The sequence below is a fragment of the Eumetopias jubatus genome, unplaced genomic scaffold (genome assembly GCF_037043125.1).
Source record: "Eumetopias jubatus isolate StellerSeaLion01/CBP00866 unplaced genomic scaffold, mEumJub1_p1.0 scaffold_2, whole genome shotgun sequence".
NCBI classification, from domain to species: Eukaryota; Metazoa; Chordata; class Mammalia; order Carnivora; family Otariidae; genus Eumetopias; species Eumetopias jubatus.
In genome coordinates this window covers 116,348,390-116,367,397 of record NW_028274808.1, presented here as the reverse complement: position 1 = coordinate 116,367,397, position 19,008 = coordinate 116,348,390, and the positions used below count along the sequence as shown (strand labels likewise).

Below are 19,008 nucleotides of genomic sequence, written 5' to 3'. Positions count from 1 at the left end.
AAAGAAAGAGCGAGAGAGAGAGAAGGAACAAACTCGCAGAAACAGAGAGTAGAAAAGTTGTTGCCAAGGGCTTGGGGTTGGAAAAAATGGGAGAGAATTATAAATAAATAAACACACAAACTATAGACTCAAATCAGGCAGTCTCTGACATATGATCCATGTTCTAAGAATTAAATTTTAAGTTGGCTGTATGGACTCAGAATACATTTTTTCCGCCGGAAAAAAAAACTATTTCTAGGATAATACACAAAGTCTCGAAGCCATCAGTATCTATTCACTCCCATCTAAGGCAGTGGTTCTCAAACTTCAGTGTGTAGAGGATGCCCTGAAACACTTGTTAAATATGTGGACTAACCAGTCCCCATCAAGCAGATTCTGATTTAGTAGATACGGAATAAGCCCTGGAATCTGAAATTTTAACAAGTGTTCTATGTTATTCCAACATAGACGGTTTAAGGACCATTTTAACAGACACCAATTTAAGAAAATACAATATGGATGGCAGGCAAAGCTGGTAGGGATTAAACAGCACTCGCAGCTATTTCTGGAAGTAGATTCAAAGGCTGGGGTCCTAAGTTTTAGTTGGAGTAGAGAAAAAATGGAAATAAGGTTAAAGGGAAAAGAAGGCTGAGGAAGGTGGCAGAAAAAACTGGTATCAGCAAGATAAAAAGGCATCAACAGCATGAGATGGGATGACAGGCATCAATCAAATGTTCAGGTCCTAAGTCAAGAACTATTAAAGGTTTGCCAGTCACATATTTAAAAGATATATTTAGAACACATTTATTTTAGTGTATAGCTGGTATAACTTTGTTTCTCCTCTATCCCCAAATGACTTGTTCCTGAATTCTAAAACAGCCTCTCAAACCACCTTTTCCCTTAAAATAAAAAAAATGATAAACTGACCAATTTTCATAAAGTACCTTTACTTTAGATTATCTACCATGATAAATAACTTGCTACTAAAATCTGGGTTCATTTCCTGATTCTCTCTGGTTCTTCACTTATAAAATGAAATGGTAAGGAGGTTCCTAGAGTAGTCAGATTCATAAACAAAGTAGAATAGTAGTTACCAGGGGCTGGGCAGAGCAGAGAATGGAGAGTTAGTGTTTACTGGGCAGAGTTTCAGTTTGGGAAGATGAAGAAGTTCTGGCAATGAATGGTGGTGATGGCTGCACAAGTGAAAGTATTATAATTACACTGAACTGTACACTTTAAAAACTGTGCAATAAATGGTAAATTTTATTTTAGGTATATTTTACAAGAAAAAAAGTGAGGGATGCCTGGGTGGCTCAGCTGGTTAAGCGTCTGCCTTTGGCTCAGGTCATGATCCCAGAATCCTGGGATCGAGTCCCACATCGGGCTCCTTGCTCAGCGGGGAGCCTGCTTCTCCCTCTGCCTGCTGCTTCCCCTGCTGTGCTTTCTCTCTCTAACAAATAAATAAATTTAAAAAAAAAGTTGAAAAAAAGGTGAAACAGTAAGATCATCCCTAGCTGCCTTAAACAGATACCAGAAGGAAAAAAAAAAGAATGCACACAAAAACCTTGTAGGGGAGAAAACTCTGGAAGCATTTTACAAACGCACTATCATCAAGGTCTTTAATGGACAACAGAAGTGACTCACAAAAATAAAAACCTTTAGAGATATACCTCATATTCATCATTTCGTGCTCTCTTTGTAGGAATGCCATTTTCCTATAAAAGAAAAGATGGTATTTGTAATTTTAATATTTCAGCAAAGAATACAGCGGCATTGCAAAGCAGTGAAAGGAAGCCTACTACAGAAACGTTCCACTATAAAGGCTGCCCAGAAACCTGATTCAACAGAGAACCTACCAAATGCCCAGTTCCTTTTCTCTCAGCATTTGCATCCCCAGTGCATGAGCATTAAAGTGTTTCATAAAATAATCAGAAAAGCTAGATCTCTTTCAAGTATATTTTCCTAGTTTTTATAAAACAATCAAAGGCTCTGTTTGGTCTTTAAGGAAAGACTGTCAGTTTCCAATGATTACACTTAAAACAGTCATTTCATTATTGAAATGAAACTCTAGGGACCGTGACTAACAAGCCATGAAAGTACTCAGCTGCACCTCCTGCCTGTAAATTCCACCAAGGTGTGATTACTATGCCTCCATCAAGCACTTTCAAATTAAAACTGAGTATGTGATGGGTTGGGAAGAAAAATTATGCCATTCACAAATGCTCACACTTCTATGTAACTTTTACACACCAATAAAGCCACTAATGGAGGAAAAAATACCACATCCCAAAGTACAAGGTGCAACCATCATGGCTGAGGATGGGGGAAACCTATCCACACAACCACTGTGTGTACCAATCTCCACATGCCCAGAATTTACTGGCTTATCCTGCTTATTTTGCCCTGCCCCACTCTCACCTTTGCCTAACCCCAATCTCACATTCCCCAAACCCTATTCTCCTTAGGCAGAATATCATGCCCACTGGGATGTTTCTAGTCCACTCTGCTCCAGCTCCACCCCTACCTACTCCATGATTCCCAAAAATATTATTATTTTGCTAAGTAAACAGATTTTGTCATGGTACACCCCCACATGAAGAAGCACCAACCAACCCCTCCTTCTTTCATTACCCTATTCTAGTTTTATAGCACTTAACATTATTGTTGACTTGTTTTCTGGTTGTCTGTCTCCTCCAGTTGAGTGTGAACTAGATCTCACATCTATCTAATTCACCATTGCAACCCTAGTGCCTGGAATGCTGTCTAGTTCATAATGCTGCAATGATTGTTTATTGAAAGAATAAATTAATAAATGAATAAATGAATGCATGCACTTCTGGCCCAAAGCAAGGAGAGGTGTTAGGAGACATGAGATATTCGGGTTGGACTGTTCATTGGCCAAAACAGAACAAAACACATGGGGGGAACACACACACACACACGGGAGTTCTTTTCTGGGGGGAACACACACACACACACACACACACACACACACACGAAGGGAGTTCTTTTCTGGGGGGAACACACACACACACACACACACACGAAGGGAGTTCTTTTCTGGGGGGAACACACACACACACACACACACACACACACGAAGGGAGTTCTTTTCTGGGGGGAACACACACACACACACACACACACACACGAAGGGAGTTCTTTTCTGGGGGGAACACACACACACACACACACACACACACACACGAAGGGAGTTCTTTTCTGGGGGGAACACACACACACACACCCACACACCCACACACACACACACACACACACACACTTCTTTTCTGCTCTTTGGCTTCCTTCTCTTCTGTCCTGTAGCTGAATACTACTTAGAATTAATGAGCTGGAAGGATTACACAAGAGCAATTAAGAATGCAACCTTTGGAGTTAGAGCACCTAAATTCATATCCCACCTCCCACTACAGACAACAGATTTGTGGTCATGGGCAAAGCACTGGACCTCATTAACAAAGTAAGGGTAATAACAGTAGCCCTAGCCACTCAGAAAATGCAAGTCAAGCTCTGAGCACAGTGTCTGGATAAGCACCATGAGCATTCAATAAATCTTCACTATTATTCTCCCTGTTTGCCATGATATTGAGAGTCCAGTCTTCTGAAGGGCTGGAAGCAGCACAAATCCCACATCAGTGTTCCATAATCTTCCTCCTGGAAGGATCCTATTCTCATACTAATTCTAATTCATGAAAGAGGCTTACAATCCTGTTATGACAACTCTGTTGTCCTTCTTGACTTCCAACCGCATTCTTTCCTTGAGATGCTTCCAAAAAGCATTTTGTGATATTAGAAGTATATATATTCACCCCCAAAGCAAGTTAAAACAATACCTCTGTTGAGTCCACCTTCAGAGGAATATCATGAAAGGGGGAAATGTAGTGACCAGCTACATTCTCTGCAAAGGAAAAAAACAAAAATAAAAATACAGAATTAAAGCATTAGACTATCCCATTCTTCAGAACAATTATATCCTTATCCACTTTTAAACTTTTTAAAAAAGTGCTTAAAGATTTTTCAAATTAACCTTAACTCCAAATTTAAAGTTTAATTCAACTTTTAAAATTTGCCCCAACATGATGACCAAAGAGAATACATACCACATAAACCATATTTTGGTTTGCCAAAATAATTTACAGTTGACCCTTGAACAGCGTAAGTTTGAACTTCATGAGTCCACTTATACATGGATTTTTTTTTAGATACAATACAGTACTGTAAACGTATTTTCTCTCATGATTTTTTTTTAAAGAGTTTATTTATTTATTTGACAGAGAGAGAGAGAAGGGACACAAGCAGGGGAAGTGGGAGAGGGAGAAGCAGGCTTCCCGCCGAGCAGGGAGCCCGATGCGGGGCTCAATCCCAGGACCCTGGGATCATGATTTGATCCCAAGGCAGACGCTTAACAACTGAGCCACCCAGGCGCCCCATCCCTTATGATTTTCTTAATAACATTTTCTTTTCTCTAGTTTACTTAATTCTAAGAATACAGTACATAATGCATATAACATACAAAAATGCATGTTAATTGACTGTTTATGCTATTGGTAAGACTCCTGGTCAACATAAGCTATTAGTAGTTAAGTTTTTAAGGAGTCAGAAGTTGTACACAGATCTTCGACTGTGTGGTGGGTAGGTGCCCCTAACCCTGCCTTGTTCAAGGGTCAACTGGATTTATCTCTGTAGCTTAAAACATCCAAAGCAGAAAAATGTCTGAAACTGACTATCACCCAAATATGAAAAATCTCACTTTTGAAGAGATTCATTAATAAGTGATTGGATTAAAACTGATGTCAATTTCCCTAGGAGAAACCTAGCAACAGAATTCCCAATTTCTGCCTATACAATTCACATGAACAAAGATTTAAATGTTCTACTCAATTAAAAGAAAAGAAACAAATTACTGGTTCCCACTCAGTGATAAGGATGCTTATATTAGAGCAAGCTTAAAACAAAAAGGAACTTTAATAATAGAAACTGTCTCATCTTCATTGCATACTGAAATGCATATTTTAAATATTTTAATTTTAGTTTTCAATAAAATCTTAAATAAAAAACAACTTAATATGCACTTTTATTGGAACGCATCTATTTCCAAAAGCTGGGCTTAATAGAGCCATAAAATTTTTTCAGTTTATAATTTCCTAAGTCAGGGTATGTTTTATTTCTGGCCTGCTACCTCTTTGGCATAATTTTCAGATTTAGACTTTAAAAATATTTTAACAAAATAAAACATGGACTGGCTGACAGCCCAATAGCAACGACGAGTACACTCAGCATCCAAATTTTGGTTTTCAAATACCATTCTCCAATAAAAAAGAACTAGAGCTTTTTAAAGAAGGGGCTGATTCTAAGGCTGGGACAAAGAATATACAAGATAAACCTGATGGGTCCTGTAGTACCAACAACCAAGTGCTGAAAGAAACAAAAGGCTGGCGATATGTGAAAAGGAAATGCAGCCAATCTGTAAGAGCTCCCAAAGGCCAAAGCTGGAACAAACTGAGCAACAGATAATAGACTATTTGATTACAAGCTAAAGGATAAAATAAATATATACAGAGACCACACTAATACAAATGATTGTATAAATAAATAAACGAGGGAGAAAAGACAAACCTTCCTTATAGAAAAATTCCAGGCAATATAGATAGATGTCCCCCTCCAAGAAGTAAAGCTTACTCTGCTACTCCTGAGCATAGACTGGACTTAGTGCTCACTTCCAAAGAATAGAACACAGAAAAGGAAAAACAGTAACATTACAGTAGAGAAGCTTGGCAAACAGTACCCTTAGCCAAGTGATCAAGGTTAACATCACCAGTGAAAAGTCATGTTGATACCATGCACCTCCTGATACGCTGTGATGAGAAAGGTACTTCACTTCTGTTGTATTTTTCCCCCAAACCCATAACCCCGGTCTCATCACAAGAAAGTCAGCAGACACATCCAAACTGAGGGACATTCTATACAATACCTAACCAATACTCTTCAAAAGTCTCAAGCTCATAAAACAAACAAGGAAATACTGAGAAATTGTGAGACTGGAGGACAGTAAGGAAATATAACGACTAAGTGCCATGTGGTACCTTGAACTGGATCCTGGAACAGAAAAATGACACTAGTGGACAAACTAGTGATTCCCAAATAAAATGAGGAGTTAATAGTAGGTACCAATGTTGGTTTCTTAGTTTTAACAAATGCACATTGGTAATGAGAGATGTTAACATTAGGGGAAGCTTGGTAAGAGATATATCGGAATTGTGTACAATCTTTGCAACTTCACCAAATCTAAAATTATTTCAAAATACAGTTTATTTAAACAAACACAAGCCATGCTTCAGCCCACTAAAATTAGAAGCAGGTAACTTAACAATAGCCCTCACTTCACCAAAATAGAATTTCTTCTTCTCGTGTTGTGTAGGTTTCCTTAGCACTTATTACTAAAGTTCTCCAAGGAAGGTTTTGTTGTTTGCTTTTGTTTATTCTGCTATACTCTCCACTGGGTCCCCAGCATCCAGGAAGTACCTAGAATTTAGTAGGCATTCAATAAATATATCTCTATTACTATTTCATTTTTCCCTCCAAGCAGTTCATGAAATTTTTCTTTTCCCACTTTGGGAACAAGGTAACTCCTGAAGGACCCATTCACAGGGTAGGATAAAGAGAAAGAGCACACAAGTGGCAAAGTATATACAATCTTGCTATGATCTACAAAGTTCTTTTTCATTAGTTTTTTAAAAAATGCACCTTAAAAAAAAAACCTTTGGCATACCAGATCAAACTTCAAATTCTCTGCCTGAATTTAAAATCATCCAGGAGCAACGCAAGAACAAAATTATCAGTTTGCTGCATGATTATTTACTTTTCTATAAGTAATAGATACTTAAATGGGTAACATTTATTTTCTATTAAGATATGGCAGTGGGAATTGAAAATGATATAGCCACTTTGGAAAATAGTTTGGCATTTTCTTATAAAGTTAAACATTTGACCCAGAAATCCTACTGTTAATAAGTATTTGACCAAGAAAAATGAAAACTAATGTTTACCGGAAAACTTCTAAGTGAATGTTTATAGGTGGCTTTATTCAAAATCACCAAAAACTGGAAGCAAACTAAATGCACAAATAGTAAATGGATAAATGAACACTGCTACACCCATATAATGGTATTTTGCTCAATGATATATTAGTAACCAATAAAAAAGAATGAACTACTGATACACACAACAAAATGGATAAACCTAAAATGTATCATGCCAAGTGAAAAAAGCTAGACTTAAACAATTCCATTTGGATGACATTCTGGAAAAGGCAAAACTACAGGCATTAGGAGCAGAGAAGTGACTGCCAGGAGTTGAGGGTAGAGGGTGAAGGTGACTTGAGAGACCACATGCAAACTGTTAAGGAGTGATGGATTGTTCTGTGTCTTGATCGTGATGGTGTTTAAACGAATCTATATTCTATCTAAACTCAGAACTGTTCACAAAAAAGGACTGAATTTTACCGTATATAAGTTTAAAAATATGAAGCAAAAAAAATAGGTTAAGAAAAATATGTATTAAAGTATAAATGTTTGCTCTTGTTCCAATGAACAGTCACCAATCTGTGATTCTTTTCTCAGCTTTAAGTCACAAAGACAACATAGTTTTGAGAAAAATACAATCCTTTGGAAGATTATGTCAATTATTACATTTGGGACCTATCACTGTGATGGGAATTAACAATAATCTCAGCTCTAAGAATTCCGGCAGCTGAGTAAACCAGGGAACTTCATTATTACAATTATGGAAGTATAGGAAATTTGACAGAATAGTTGGGCTGCCTTTGTAATTAAGAATAAATGATACCTCTAACACATTGATTTGGTGTTAAATTTCTCTAAAGCTCCAATGTTCTTGTTAACAGGAGACAAGCCCCAACAAACTTAGTAAGATTTAGGATGAAAGCATGTTACTCAAGCCTGAGGAAAAAATGGGACCAGCCTAAGCTGTGATCTCTAAAAGCTAAAGATTTATGAAGTGTGCTGAGGTAGCTATCTCTTTAAATCGGGATCTAAACATGATATTCAAAGACTATGGTAATGCCAATACATGGGTTTAAGTTGTTATCTAATTGTCATCTTGGAAAGTAAAAAGAGTATTAGTGAGTGAATGGTCTGACTCAGATAACCAATACCTACTAGAAGCCATCTGGGTCACAAAATTGTATAGATAAAAATGTACTAATGAAGAAAAAAGAATAGAATTATATCTGCAACAGTAAAAATAAATATGGCTTTAGATGTCAGATAATGAGCTTTGATGGGCAATATACCAAAAACTCACACAGAGCAATGAATACAGAGACCAAGAGCCTGCCTGACTTCTAGTTACTGAGCTTGATAAAGTCACTCAATTTCTCTGAAACTTAATTTTCTCATTTTTTTTCCATTAGCAATATGTAATTTAGTTTGAAAAGGTAATGCAGTAGATGCCGGAATACAAAAGTGCTAAAAAGTGAGGTATGGCCACAGCCCAGATAGGGCATGTACTACATCATCCGCATCAGCATCATCCAGTAAGTATAAAGGCAAAGGAGTCCTCTTGGCATAATCAGAAAGCTAATCATTGGGTGGGAGGGATGGGACGGCTGGGTGATGGACACTGGGGAGAGTATGTGCTATGGTGAGTGCTGTGAATTGTGCAAGACTGTTGAATCACAGACCTGTACCTCTGAAACAAATAATACATTATATGTAAAAAAAGAAAAAAAAAAGATAGCAGGAAGGGAAGAATGAAGGGGGGGAAATCAGAGGGGAGACGAACCATGAGAGACTATGGACTCTGAGAAACAAACTGAGGGTTCTAGGAGGAGTGGGGGGTGGGGGGATGGGTTAGCCTGGTGATGGGTATGAAAGAGGGCACGTTCTGCACGGAGCACTGCGTGTTATACGCAAACAACGAATCATGGAACACTACATCAAAAACATAATGATGTAATGTATGGTGATTAACGTAACATAATAATAAAAAAAAAAGAAAGCAAGCAAATCATTGATCTAGTGAAGACAGGATGAGAACCCATTAAGTTTTCTAGGGTCAGTGCTATTAGTATGCTAGTATGCTCCATATAAAGAGTGTTAAGACTCTCCAAAGGTAGATTGCTAGCATGCTCCATATAAAGAGTGTTAAGACTCTCCAAAGGTAGATGTATAGATAAGTGCTGTTTATCCTGATCCTCTACAAAATGAAACGGGTAATCTGTATTTTACATACGAGTCATAGAGAGATGTGGTATATGCGGCAAGCACTGGAGCAACATGTACCACTCTATGAAGACGACAGAGCTGAAGCACACGGTATAGACAGCGCTTTCTCAGAGGCTCAGAATAAATCAGTAATAAATCCTGAGTCAGAACCTCATTATTCGAAGCTCAGACTGGTCGTGTCTTTAGATTTGAAACCAAGTTGCTGCCACCAATTTGCTTTTTAAAATACCTGTTTTGCTGTTTAAACAAAGCAATTTATGTACATGGTTAAAAACCTCTATCAATCTCCACCTCTCTCCAATCCAGATCCACTGTCAGAGCAAAATTTTTCACCTCTTTAACTTACCTGAGGTCTAGTGATTATCTACATCTCTCCAAATAATATATTTGTATGATTAGTTTTTACCTTATCAATGTTAGAGATTATCTACTGATTCCAATTCTAAGAGATAAGTTTAGTTCATTTGACCCCCAACCTATTCCTCTCAAATTCTCTACTGACCAATCTTAACAATTTATAGCCTTAGTCCCTGTTCCACCAAACACATACAATATTTGACTGTACTAACTGGCTTTTTACTTCAGTCCCCTCATCCTTCTCTCTCCTTTTTATCTTTTGCACTTTTATTTTTTCATTTCAAGGTGGATAAATGTTCTATAATCACACTGAATTTTCTATGCTCTTCCTATTAGTAGAGTTCCAAAATTTTTCTAAGGATAGGAAAAACTTGGAGTGTTTGTTAAACAGTTCTCTGGACCTCCCATACCTAGGGAATCAGAATCCTAAGAGGAATCTGGATACCTAGATTTTGAGCAAGGACCCACGAACACTTCTTACACTGAAGTAAGTTTGAAAAGCATTGTCTATGTATTGATTTTTAGCCAAGTATAATGTTATAATTAAATTTCTTCTCCTGTTCAGCTTCTGTTTTGACTTGTACTTCTAATCATGTTTCTTCCATTGTCAGTCATAATCATTTCTATAAATTATTGAAATGTCTCACAGATTCCACAAAGACTATGGAATTCTCTCTACACACAAACAGCTCCCTTTGGAAATCTCTATCCTCTTGCTGCAACATGGACGGGATGATTCTTTGGCATCCTAAGACTTTGCTTCTTTGGTCTCCAGCTCAGATCTGTTTTCTGGATCCCATGCATTCATCTTTTTTGGTTTACTTTCTTGTTTTGCAGGAGCATATCCCTAATTTGTGTTCTGTAAGAAAGGATGCATATGAGGTAAATTTCCCAAGTCCTTAAATGTCTGAAATGTCCTTATTTGGTCTTCACCCTAGATTGATGGTTGCCTGGGTAAGTTCTAGGAGGAAAGTTATTTTCTCTCAGGATCTTGAAGGCTTTAAGTATTCTTTTGTGCTCATAAGTCAAATACCAGTTTGATTCTCATTCCTTTAAGGTGACCTGTTCTCCCTCCCTCCCCTGCCCTGTGCCCCAAGACTTTCAGGATCTTCTTTATAAAAGCCTCAGTTTTCTGAGATTTTGCAGTATGTCTGGGACTCAGAACACTAGGGTCCTTAAATTCTTAGATCTCTTCTACTATCTCTTTGATAATTACCTCTCCATTCCTTCTGGCACTCATGTTAATCAAATATTGGACTTCCTAGATTAAACCTCCATGTCTCCTCTACCTCATTTTTCTATCTCTTTGACACCTTTTTCTACTTTCTGTAGATTTCTTTACCTTATATTCTAACTTTTCTGGTAGGTTTCTTTACCTTATATTCTAACTTTTCTGTATTAGTTTTCCAGGACTGCCATAACAAATGATCACAAACCTGGTGGCTTAAAACAACAGATCACCATCCGTCTCACTACACCTTCTACTGAGTTCTTTGTCTTTACAATTGCAATATTTTAATATGCCTGTGATTATGTTTTCTTCATAGCTTCCTCTTCCTTTTTAATGGATACAAGAGCTTCTAAAATCTCAGAGGACACTCACTGGACTTTTTAAAAGTCAAATTCTCTTCTACTTCTTTTTTTCTACTTAATTTATAAGATTTCCTTAAATTCATTCATTCAATATTTACTGAACACATTAAGTCCTGGGTATACAAATTCCCTGTTCTTATGGAATTTATATTTTAGTGGGGGGGGCAGGTATAGAGTATGTTCTTACTATATTGGGTACAATACGCACCATAAAGGAAAAGAAATGAGAGCAAGAAAGGAATGAATAAGGGAAGAGACAAAATTCAAATGGAAAGGTCAGGGAAGATCTCACTGATAGGTAACACTTCAGCACAGACCAAAATAAAGTGAGGAAGCAGATGTCTAGGGAGGAACAGTGCAAGGAGGCCAGGATGGCTGGAACACACTGATCAAAAGGAAGAGTGGCAGGTGACAGATTCAGGGAGGAAGTCCAGTATTAGTCACACAGGACCTTGTATACTGTGGTGAATATTTGAAATTTATTTTGAGCGAAATGAAAAGCCACTGGAGTTTGGAGCAGAGCCTGGACATGATCTGACTTACATTTTAAAGGATCAAGGTGACTTCTGTGTGGAAAGCAGACTACAGGGGAATCAGGGTGGCAGGAGGGGGTAGAATCAGGAGGCTACTACAATTGGTCAGGTGGAAGATGGATAAAGTGGCAAGGGTGGAAGCGGAGAGAAGTAACTGTCTTCTGGATACATTTCAAAAGCACAGCTGAAGTGAGAAAGTACTGAATTAGAAGTGGGGTTAAGAGTAACAAAGGCACCAAGAATGATTGTTGAGTTATTGGTTACAGATGTGAGGAAAGAAAGAAACAACCCAGTGGGCAGAGGAATGCTAACCTTGAGATGTCTCTGAGACATTTAGGTGGGAAGAGAGAATATGTTTACTGGATGTGTCAATCTCAAGTTAAAGAAGGTGGAGATTCAGGCTGCGGGCACCTGGGTGGCTCAGTCAGTTAAGCGTCTGCCTTCGGCTCAGGTCATGATCCCAGGGTCCTGGGATCAAGCCCCGCATCGGGCTCCCTGCTCTGTGGGAAACCTGCTTCTCCCTCTCCCACTCCCCCTGCCTGTGTTCCTTCTCTCCCTGTCTCTCTTTCTGTCAGATAAATAAAATCTTTATAAAAAAAAAAAAAGAGAGAGATTCAGGCTGTTGCAAATCTGGGAGGCACAGATGGTATCTAAAGCCATGGGGCTGAACCGGATCACCTCGAGCAACAGCTACAGTCAGCAAACTTTGGCCCGTGGCCTGTTTTTATTTGTGTAAATAAAGTTTTCTTGGAACAAATCCATATTCATACTTTTACTCTCTCTGGTTACTTTTGTGCTACAAAGGCGGAGTTAAGTAGTTGTGGCAGAGAACCTACGGCCTGCAAAGCCTACTATTTACTATCGGGGCCCTACACGGGAAACATTAGCCAACCCTAGCCCTGGAAAGAGAACAGAGATGTGGGCTAAGTACTGAGCCCTGGGGCATTTCAAAAGTTCAGAAATCCAAGGATCCAGCAAAGGAGACTGCTGGAGAAGCCATCAAAATCAAAGAGAGTGTTGGGCGCCTGGGTGGCTCAGTTGGTTAAGCGACTGCCTTCGGCTCAGGTCATGATCCTGGAGTCCCGGGATCGAGTCCCACATCGGGCTCCCTGCTCAGCGGGGAGTCTGCTTCTCCCTCTGACCTTACCCCCTCTCATGTACTGTCTCTCTCATTCTCTCTCTCAAATAAATAAATAAAATCTTTAAAAAAAAAAAAATCAAAGAGAGTGTTGTCCCAGAGACAAAAAGAAAAAAAAAAAAGTTTCAAGGAAGACAAAAGATCGACTGTGAAAAGTTCTGTTGATCATTCACGTAAGAACTTAAAACTGATCATTGTATTTGTCACATGCAAGTCGCCTTTTGACAAAAGAGTTTGGTAGAGTAGCAGCAATAGTAGTAGGAGTGAAAGCCTGACTGAAGATGATCTTTGACAATCTGGTTGATATTTAAGAGTAAGAGACTAGAAAGACTGATGTGTACACAGGAAAGGCTTGTTGAAGGGTCAGCTTCCCGTGGAGACACAGGGGTAAGAAGTGGGCCATTACACTGGGGGCTTCCTAAGTGAGAATGCAGAGGGCTCTGCTGGGGCAGCAACACCAGCGGGGTGTTCTACGTCCCTCCACTTTCTTCAATTTCTGTAGAAGAAACCAACCAGCCCATTCCACAAGTCCCAAGCCTCTATGAAAACACCTGTGTGCTATTCCATAATAAAACTTACATCAACCCCCCTGTGTTAACCTCCACTTCCTGCTCTCACGTCCACATACCCACAACCACTCCGAGGTTCTGCACAGCAGTTTGGCTTCTTTTTATTCTATACACCCCTCAGCACATACACTTACACGCTGGGACTTCCTCCAAGCTGTTTCATCAATAACCATACCTCCAACTTTTTATGTTCTATAAATATTTTGAAATCTCCAGCTCTGATGGGTCCTCCTTATTTGTTGTTTTAGGATTCTCCTTTTTTATTCACTTACTATTATTCTAATAGAATATTCACTAAGCGGCAGATCAGACAAACAACTGTAGTCACCCTGCCACTTTGTCTCAGTATTTTGCTTTGTCAAAAATAATAAACTAATGAATTGTCTCAGGCCCATCAATATATACTGGACATGGCCAAACTGTGTCAAAACTTTCCCTTCAACTAGACTGAAATGAGATTTTATTCTATTAGTTTGTAAATTACCTATGTTTTTCTCTCATAACAGCAAGTTGTATTAGGACCAAAGTTTATTAATGGTATTAGCAAGTGAGAAAGTTGAATGGAGTACAAAACCTGTATTTGATAATATGTGTATACACCAAATAGCTACCTGTATGCTATCTGGTGTATACTATTACTAAACCATTTATAGAGATTCTTACTGGAAGCTTTAGCAATGACAAGCACCAAATAAATTCAAATAATTTTTCAATATTCAATATTCAATATTCAAACAATAACCATGATGTTCTATATGACCTCTATATAATTCAAATTCTATGATATAAGCCAACTTAAAAAAAGGTTACAAGAACAAATATTTAAGACTCAAACACATATTGTGTGGATTATTCACAGGACATTTTCTTAAGTCCAAATGTATGGTAGAGTCAATGACACATCCCATCACCTACTCCTCAAATGATATCCTATGAATGATAAAACAAATTCATTGTTAAAGAACTGTATGATTCATTTTTATTCTAAATAAAAGCAACATAAATTACCTACAGCACAGTGACTCTAAGTGAATCAGTCACCCATCCCATAGTAACAAAATGCAAACTATGAAAAGCATAGCTTCTACTCATCTTTGAGAAAACATAAAAAAACAAAAATAATGATTTTTTTTTTTTTTTGTGAGATTGTGTGCAAGCAGGGGAAAGGCAGAGGGACAGAGAGACAATCTTAAGCAAGGCTCCATCTCAAGACCCTGAGATCATGACCTGAGCCAGTATCAATGATTTCAAGAGTCAGAGGCTCAAACCACTGAGCCACCCAGGTGGCCCATGAATTTTCAGGTTATTAACAAAACAAAGAAATGCAGGCTATCCAAGGAATATTGACTTGCAGTGCTGTCTTTGGTCCCACATAAACAAGTCTAACCTCATTATGATTTCACAATCAAAAGACTGCAGAGCAATATCCATTAAAACTAAGACCTAGGGGGGGTGCCTGGGTGGCTCAGTTGGTTGAGCCTCTGACTCCTAATTTCGGCTCAGGTCATGATCTCAGGGTTGTGAGACTGAGCCCTGCCTGGGGCTCCTCACTCAGCAGGGAATCTGCTTCTCCTGTTATTTTCACCCTTCACAGAATATGACAAGAATTTTGGTCTTATGTCTTGAAGTCAAAAAGAAAAAAGAAATAACATATATTAAATATTTACCATGTGTCACGTGTGACACACTGATAATCTTACACACCTGATCTCATTTAACTGCCACAGCAATTCTGTAATATCATTAGTACTATCTCTATTTTGCAGATGGGAGAAATTGAGCTGAGGGATGTCAACTGATGCCCCAGACAGTCAAGCTAGGCCTACAATCTAAGTGTTTTGACTGCTAGTCTAGAACTGTTTCTTTGACACACTTGCTTTTGGAAGTTTCAGAAATTACCTCACCCAGTGCTTCCCCAGCTGAATTCCATGAAACTCTAGAGTCACTAAGATGTTAACCAATGTTCTGAAAAATAAGGGCTCTGGGGTTCAGAAGTTTAGGACAAGTTACTTTATATCAGAATTTCCCAGAACTTTAATATGCACACTGTGACTCTCCAAGAAGGTGATAAAATGGGAAGTGTTCTGCTCATTTATTAAACCATGAAGTGCTTTGTTTAAAGAAAACCTAATAATATACTAAGGTATGTTTGTGTTCAACTCAGCACAGTTTGGAAATGACCATCTATTCCCATCTCCTCTTTCCATGGTGTAATAAAATTGAGATACAAGTAAGTTAAATGACTCAGTCAAGGCCACAGAAAAAGTTAATAAAGGGCCAGGGCTGGTACCAAGAACTGATGATTCCTGCCAGGATGTTCTTTCCCCCATATCATCCCGTCTCACTTCTGTACTGTTTCTACAAAGTCTGACACTAATTAAAAGGAAAAAAAAAATATTAAACCTATCATTTATTCTGATTCTTCTGAATGGCAGTACAGAGAAATCATTTACAGAAATGAAGCTCAAAAATGGTCTACCTCCCAGTGCAGTAGTATTTTAGAGGACTGGGATATATTTGGAAATGTGGGAAATGATTCCACTGTAATAATGCTGAATAACACTTTTCAGCCAAGTAGTGTTACACTCATGTTTTTCTTTGAAGTGACGTAAAACTACACGCTAGTACTGCATGTAGACACTGCCAACGCTCAAAATACCCAATTTGAGACCATTTTTATAAGAAGCAATTTGTTCACTGTTTTCCTCTTACTCCCTTACCCGAAAGGGGCTTCCTTTCACTTTGCCCTACCCTTGCCAGCAAGCAGTAAACAGTCCTGGGCCAAGGATGCCACCTGGCGTTTTAGATCAGGAACTGTTTAACCTGACATACCTTCCACTCAGTATCTCACCACCTGGCCCCCTCTCCCAAACCACACTCTTCCAGTTCTTGCCCATTTACCTCAGTAAAACCTTTTCTTTTCTTTTTTATCATTTATCCTAACTCAGTGGAAAAAAAAGACATTTTTGGCATTCTAGTTATAGAAAAATCGTTGAGTCTGAATACACTTGTAGCTAAAGAAAGAAACCACAGCGTAAGGCCAATATAGCCTTGGAAATACCTTATAGAGGCCCTGTCCCAGTAGAGAATGTTAAAATATCTACTATTTATCCAATGCCTTCAAGGAAGATCAGCACCAAGAAGAACCTTGAAGATCACTGCTGGGTCAACTGTATTATACCACAGCTAAAAAAAAAAACGCCCTGTAAAAATGGAAGGAATCACCTGCCCAAATCACACACAGTGAGAGCACAGGGCAGAGTCAGGATGAAGGCCTAGGAGTCCATTTCAAAGCCTATGCTCTGTCAACTATCCCATATGCCCCAGGCTCCTCGAGACCACGTTTTCTCAGTTAACATTCAAGTAAAATATTTTTCAGTGTTTTTATATTTTTCCCTAATTACCTATACTGACATCATGACTCTCTTGAGAGCAGGGCTCGTAACTCAAATCTCCTCAGTGCCATGGCTAACTGTATCTAGCACACTTCATAAATATTTATTGACTTTCTTGGTCTATTACTACCGTGCTTACTGCAAATCTAGAATATTTTCACCATGTTATGCGTTTAGACAAGCTTTTATCTGCTCAAAAACCTAACTGCCATTTCATAACACTCTATAGAAAACTGTGCCCCAAATCATCACATCATACATAACCTTTTGGAACACAATCCACTCAAAATTTGGGACTTCCTGTTAAGGGTTCCTCTCCACCTGATGAATCTTGACTAAGCAAGGATGGGAAAGAATATGCAGCACAGAGGAAAAACAAAAAAAAGCAACCAATTTTGAAGAATATAGCTATTTTAGTATCAGTTGCATCATAATCCAAAAACTAAACTAACTCAGTTTTCTCTCCCATAAAATACTCTTCGACCCTAAGTTCATGTAAGATACGTGTAAACATTTTATAAATTACAGATATCAATAATGATTACAGATATTATTTATAATAATTTATATTGCAGACTGTGTGACTAATCATTTTATATACACTTTATCACGAAATTCTTACCGCCCTGTTTTACAGATAAGAAAAAACAAGGCGTAGCAGGTTAAGAAACTCCTCCGGGGTCACGGAGCTAAGAGCTAAAAAACCCAGGATTCGAGCTTAGATCTGAAGGCTTCCAAAGCTGGTGCTCTTTAGAGATGGGCGGAAAGGCAAGGCCTTTACAAAAAAGGTACTACTCCCCCTCAGGGCTCGGAAGTCAATGAGGCATGAAGGCAACTCAACCAACCTCCCTATTTTCACCTACACAGTGAAATATGTGGGTGCAAAGAAAAATGAGAATAACGGAGACTTGGGTCGTTTTCTGACTTAGCCGGCCAGCTCAGGGCCCGGCAATTCGCTTCGCCCTCTGGGGCTTGCTCAATGTGAGAAGACAGGGCTAGCCGGAGCCAACTAGGCTCTTAATCGAGCATCGCATTCAAAGTGCACACTTGTGAATATAAATTCATGCTTCTGGGAGATCCTTCGCCAGAGTCCCCCCAACCCTATCCCCACCCCCAAAAAAGATCCACTGGACTAGGCATCTCCAAAGTTCTGCCCGCCTTTCCAACTGTAGGCGGCCCTCACTAGGAGGAGCGTGGTTACGCCCACCGAGAGAGCCGGCCGGCAGCGGACTCTGCCCTTCCCTCGCACAACGAACTTACCAGAACCCTGAGTCGCGGCAGGGCCTGGCCTAAGGCTGCGGGGCCGCCGCGCGCTGACGGCGGGCGCCCCTGAGCGTCTACCGCCGCTGGGGGAGGGCGGTTGGCCTCGCCCAGGGGGACTCAGCGCGGCTCCGCCGGCCGCCCATCACCCTGCGTCTCTGCGCTCCGCGTTCGGGGGCTCAGTGCGCCGCCCCCTCGCTGGCAGCTCCGGTGCCTCGGCGCGGGCCCCCCGCATGCGGGGAGGTGGCCTGGCCTGTTCCGCCACCACCGCAATCCTGAAGGAAGGAGGGAGGAGGCCGCGCGGACCGCACAGGCCCCACCCCGAGCCTCCCCCTGGTGCGCCGCCCGCCGGGGGCCCCTCGAGCTACTTACTGAAGAAGAGGCGGTAATCGGGGGAGTAGGGCTGGCCGCGCTCCTCCGTGCGGTAGAAGGCCATGGCGCGGTGCGGCCCCGGCCCTGCACTCTTTCCCCGGGGCAAGCGGGCGGCTGCGGGGGACCCCGCGCGCCAGGCCCAGCCGGTGCGCAGGAGCGGCAGCAGCGCACGCATGGCGTCGACGGCAGTCGGACTCCGCGCAGAGCGGCGCTGGGGGACCCTGGCCCAGCTGCGCGCCGGTGCCCCCTACTGGCCGGAGCCATCACTCCCTTCCGGGGCTTGGAGTTAGATCCCCGCCCCAGCCCGTCTCGGGCCCGCCCTGGAGACCGATCAGAGAAAACAAAACGCCCAGCGAATTGACAGTGACGCGCGCTCTCCAAAGCGAGGCCGAGGTTCAAAGATGAGCAAGATAACATCCACCACCCCTGAGGAGCTCACGGCCACTTATTAATGCAAATATGCATTCACTACTTCGCTCATACGGTTAATATTTACTATCATATTATTTTTATTATAATGATATAAAATTGAGCGGTTATTCTATGCCA

The 19,008-nt window shown here is 40.2% G+C and overlaps 1 protein-coding gene across 3 annotated transcripts in view; it reads right to left on the bottom strand.

The window, feature by feature from the left end:
* The window catches only part of PPA2 (inorganic pyrophosphatase 2), an 83,701-nt gene extending 65,032 nt beyond the window's left edge, over window positions 1-18,669 (bottom strand). For all 3 annotated transcript variants that reach the window (XM_028121293.1, XM_088021077.1, XM_028121294.2), the window contains exons 1-3: window positions 18,460-18,669; window positions 3,831-3,895; window positions 1,650-1,694 (exon numbers count right to left, since the gene is read on the bottom strand). In XM_028121293.1, the coding sequence (XP_027977094.1) occupies window positions 1,650-1,694; window positions 3,831-3,895; window positions 18,460-18,634 (285 nt within the window). In that variant the 5' untranslated portion in view covers window positions 18,635-18,669. The remainder of the gene's footprint in view (window positions 1-1,649; window positions 1,695-3,830; window positions 3,896-18,459) is intronic.
* Between the last annotated feature and the right edge of the window lie 339 nt (window positions 18,670-19,008).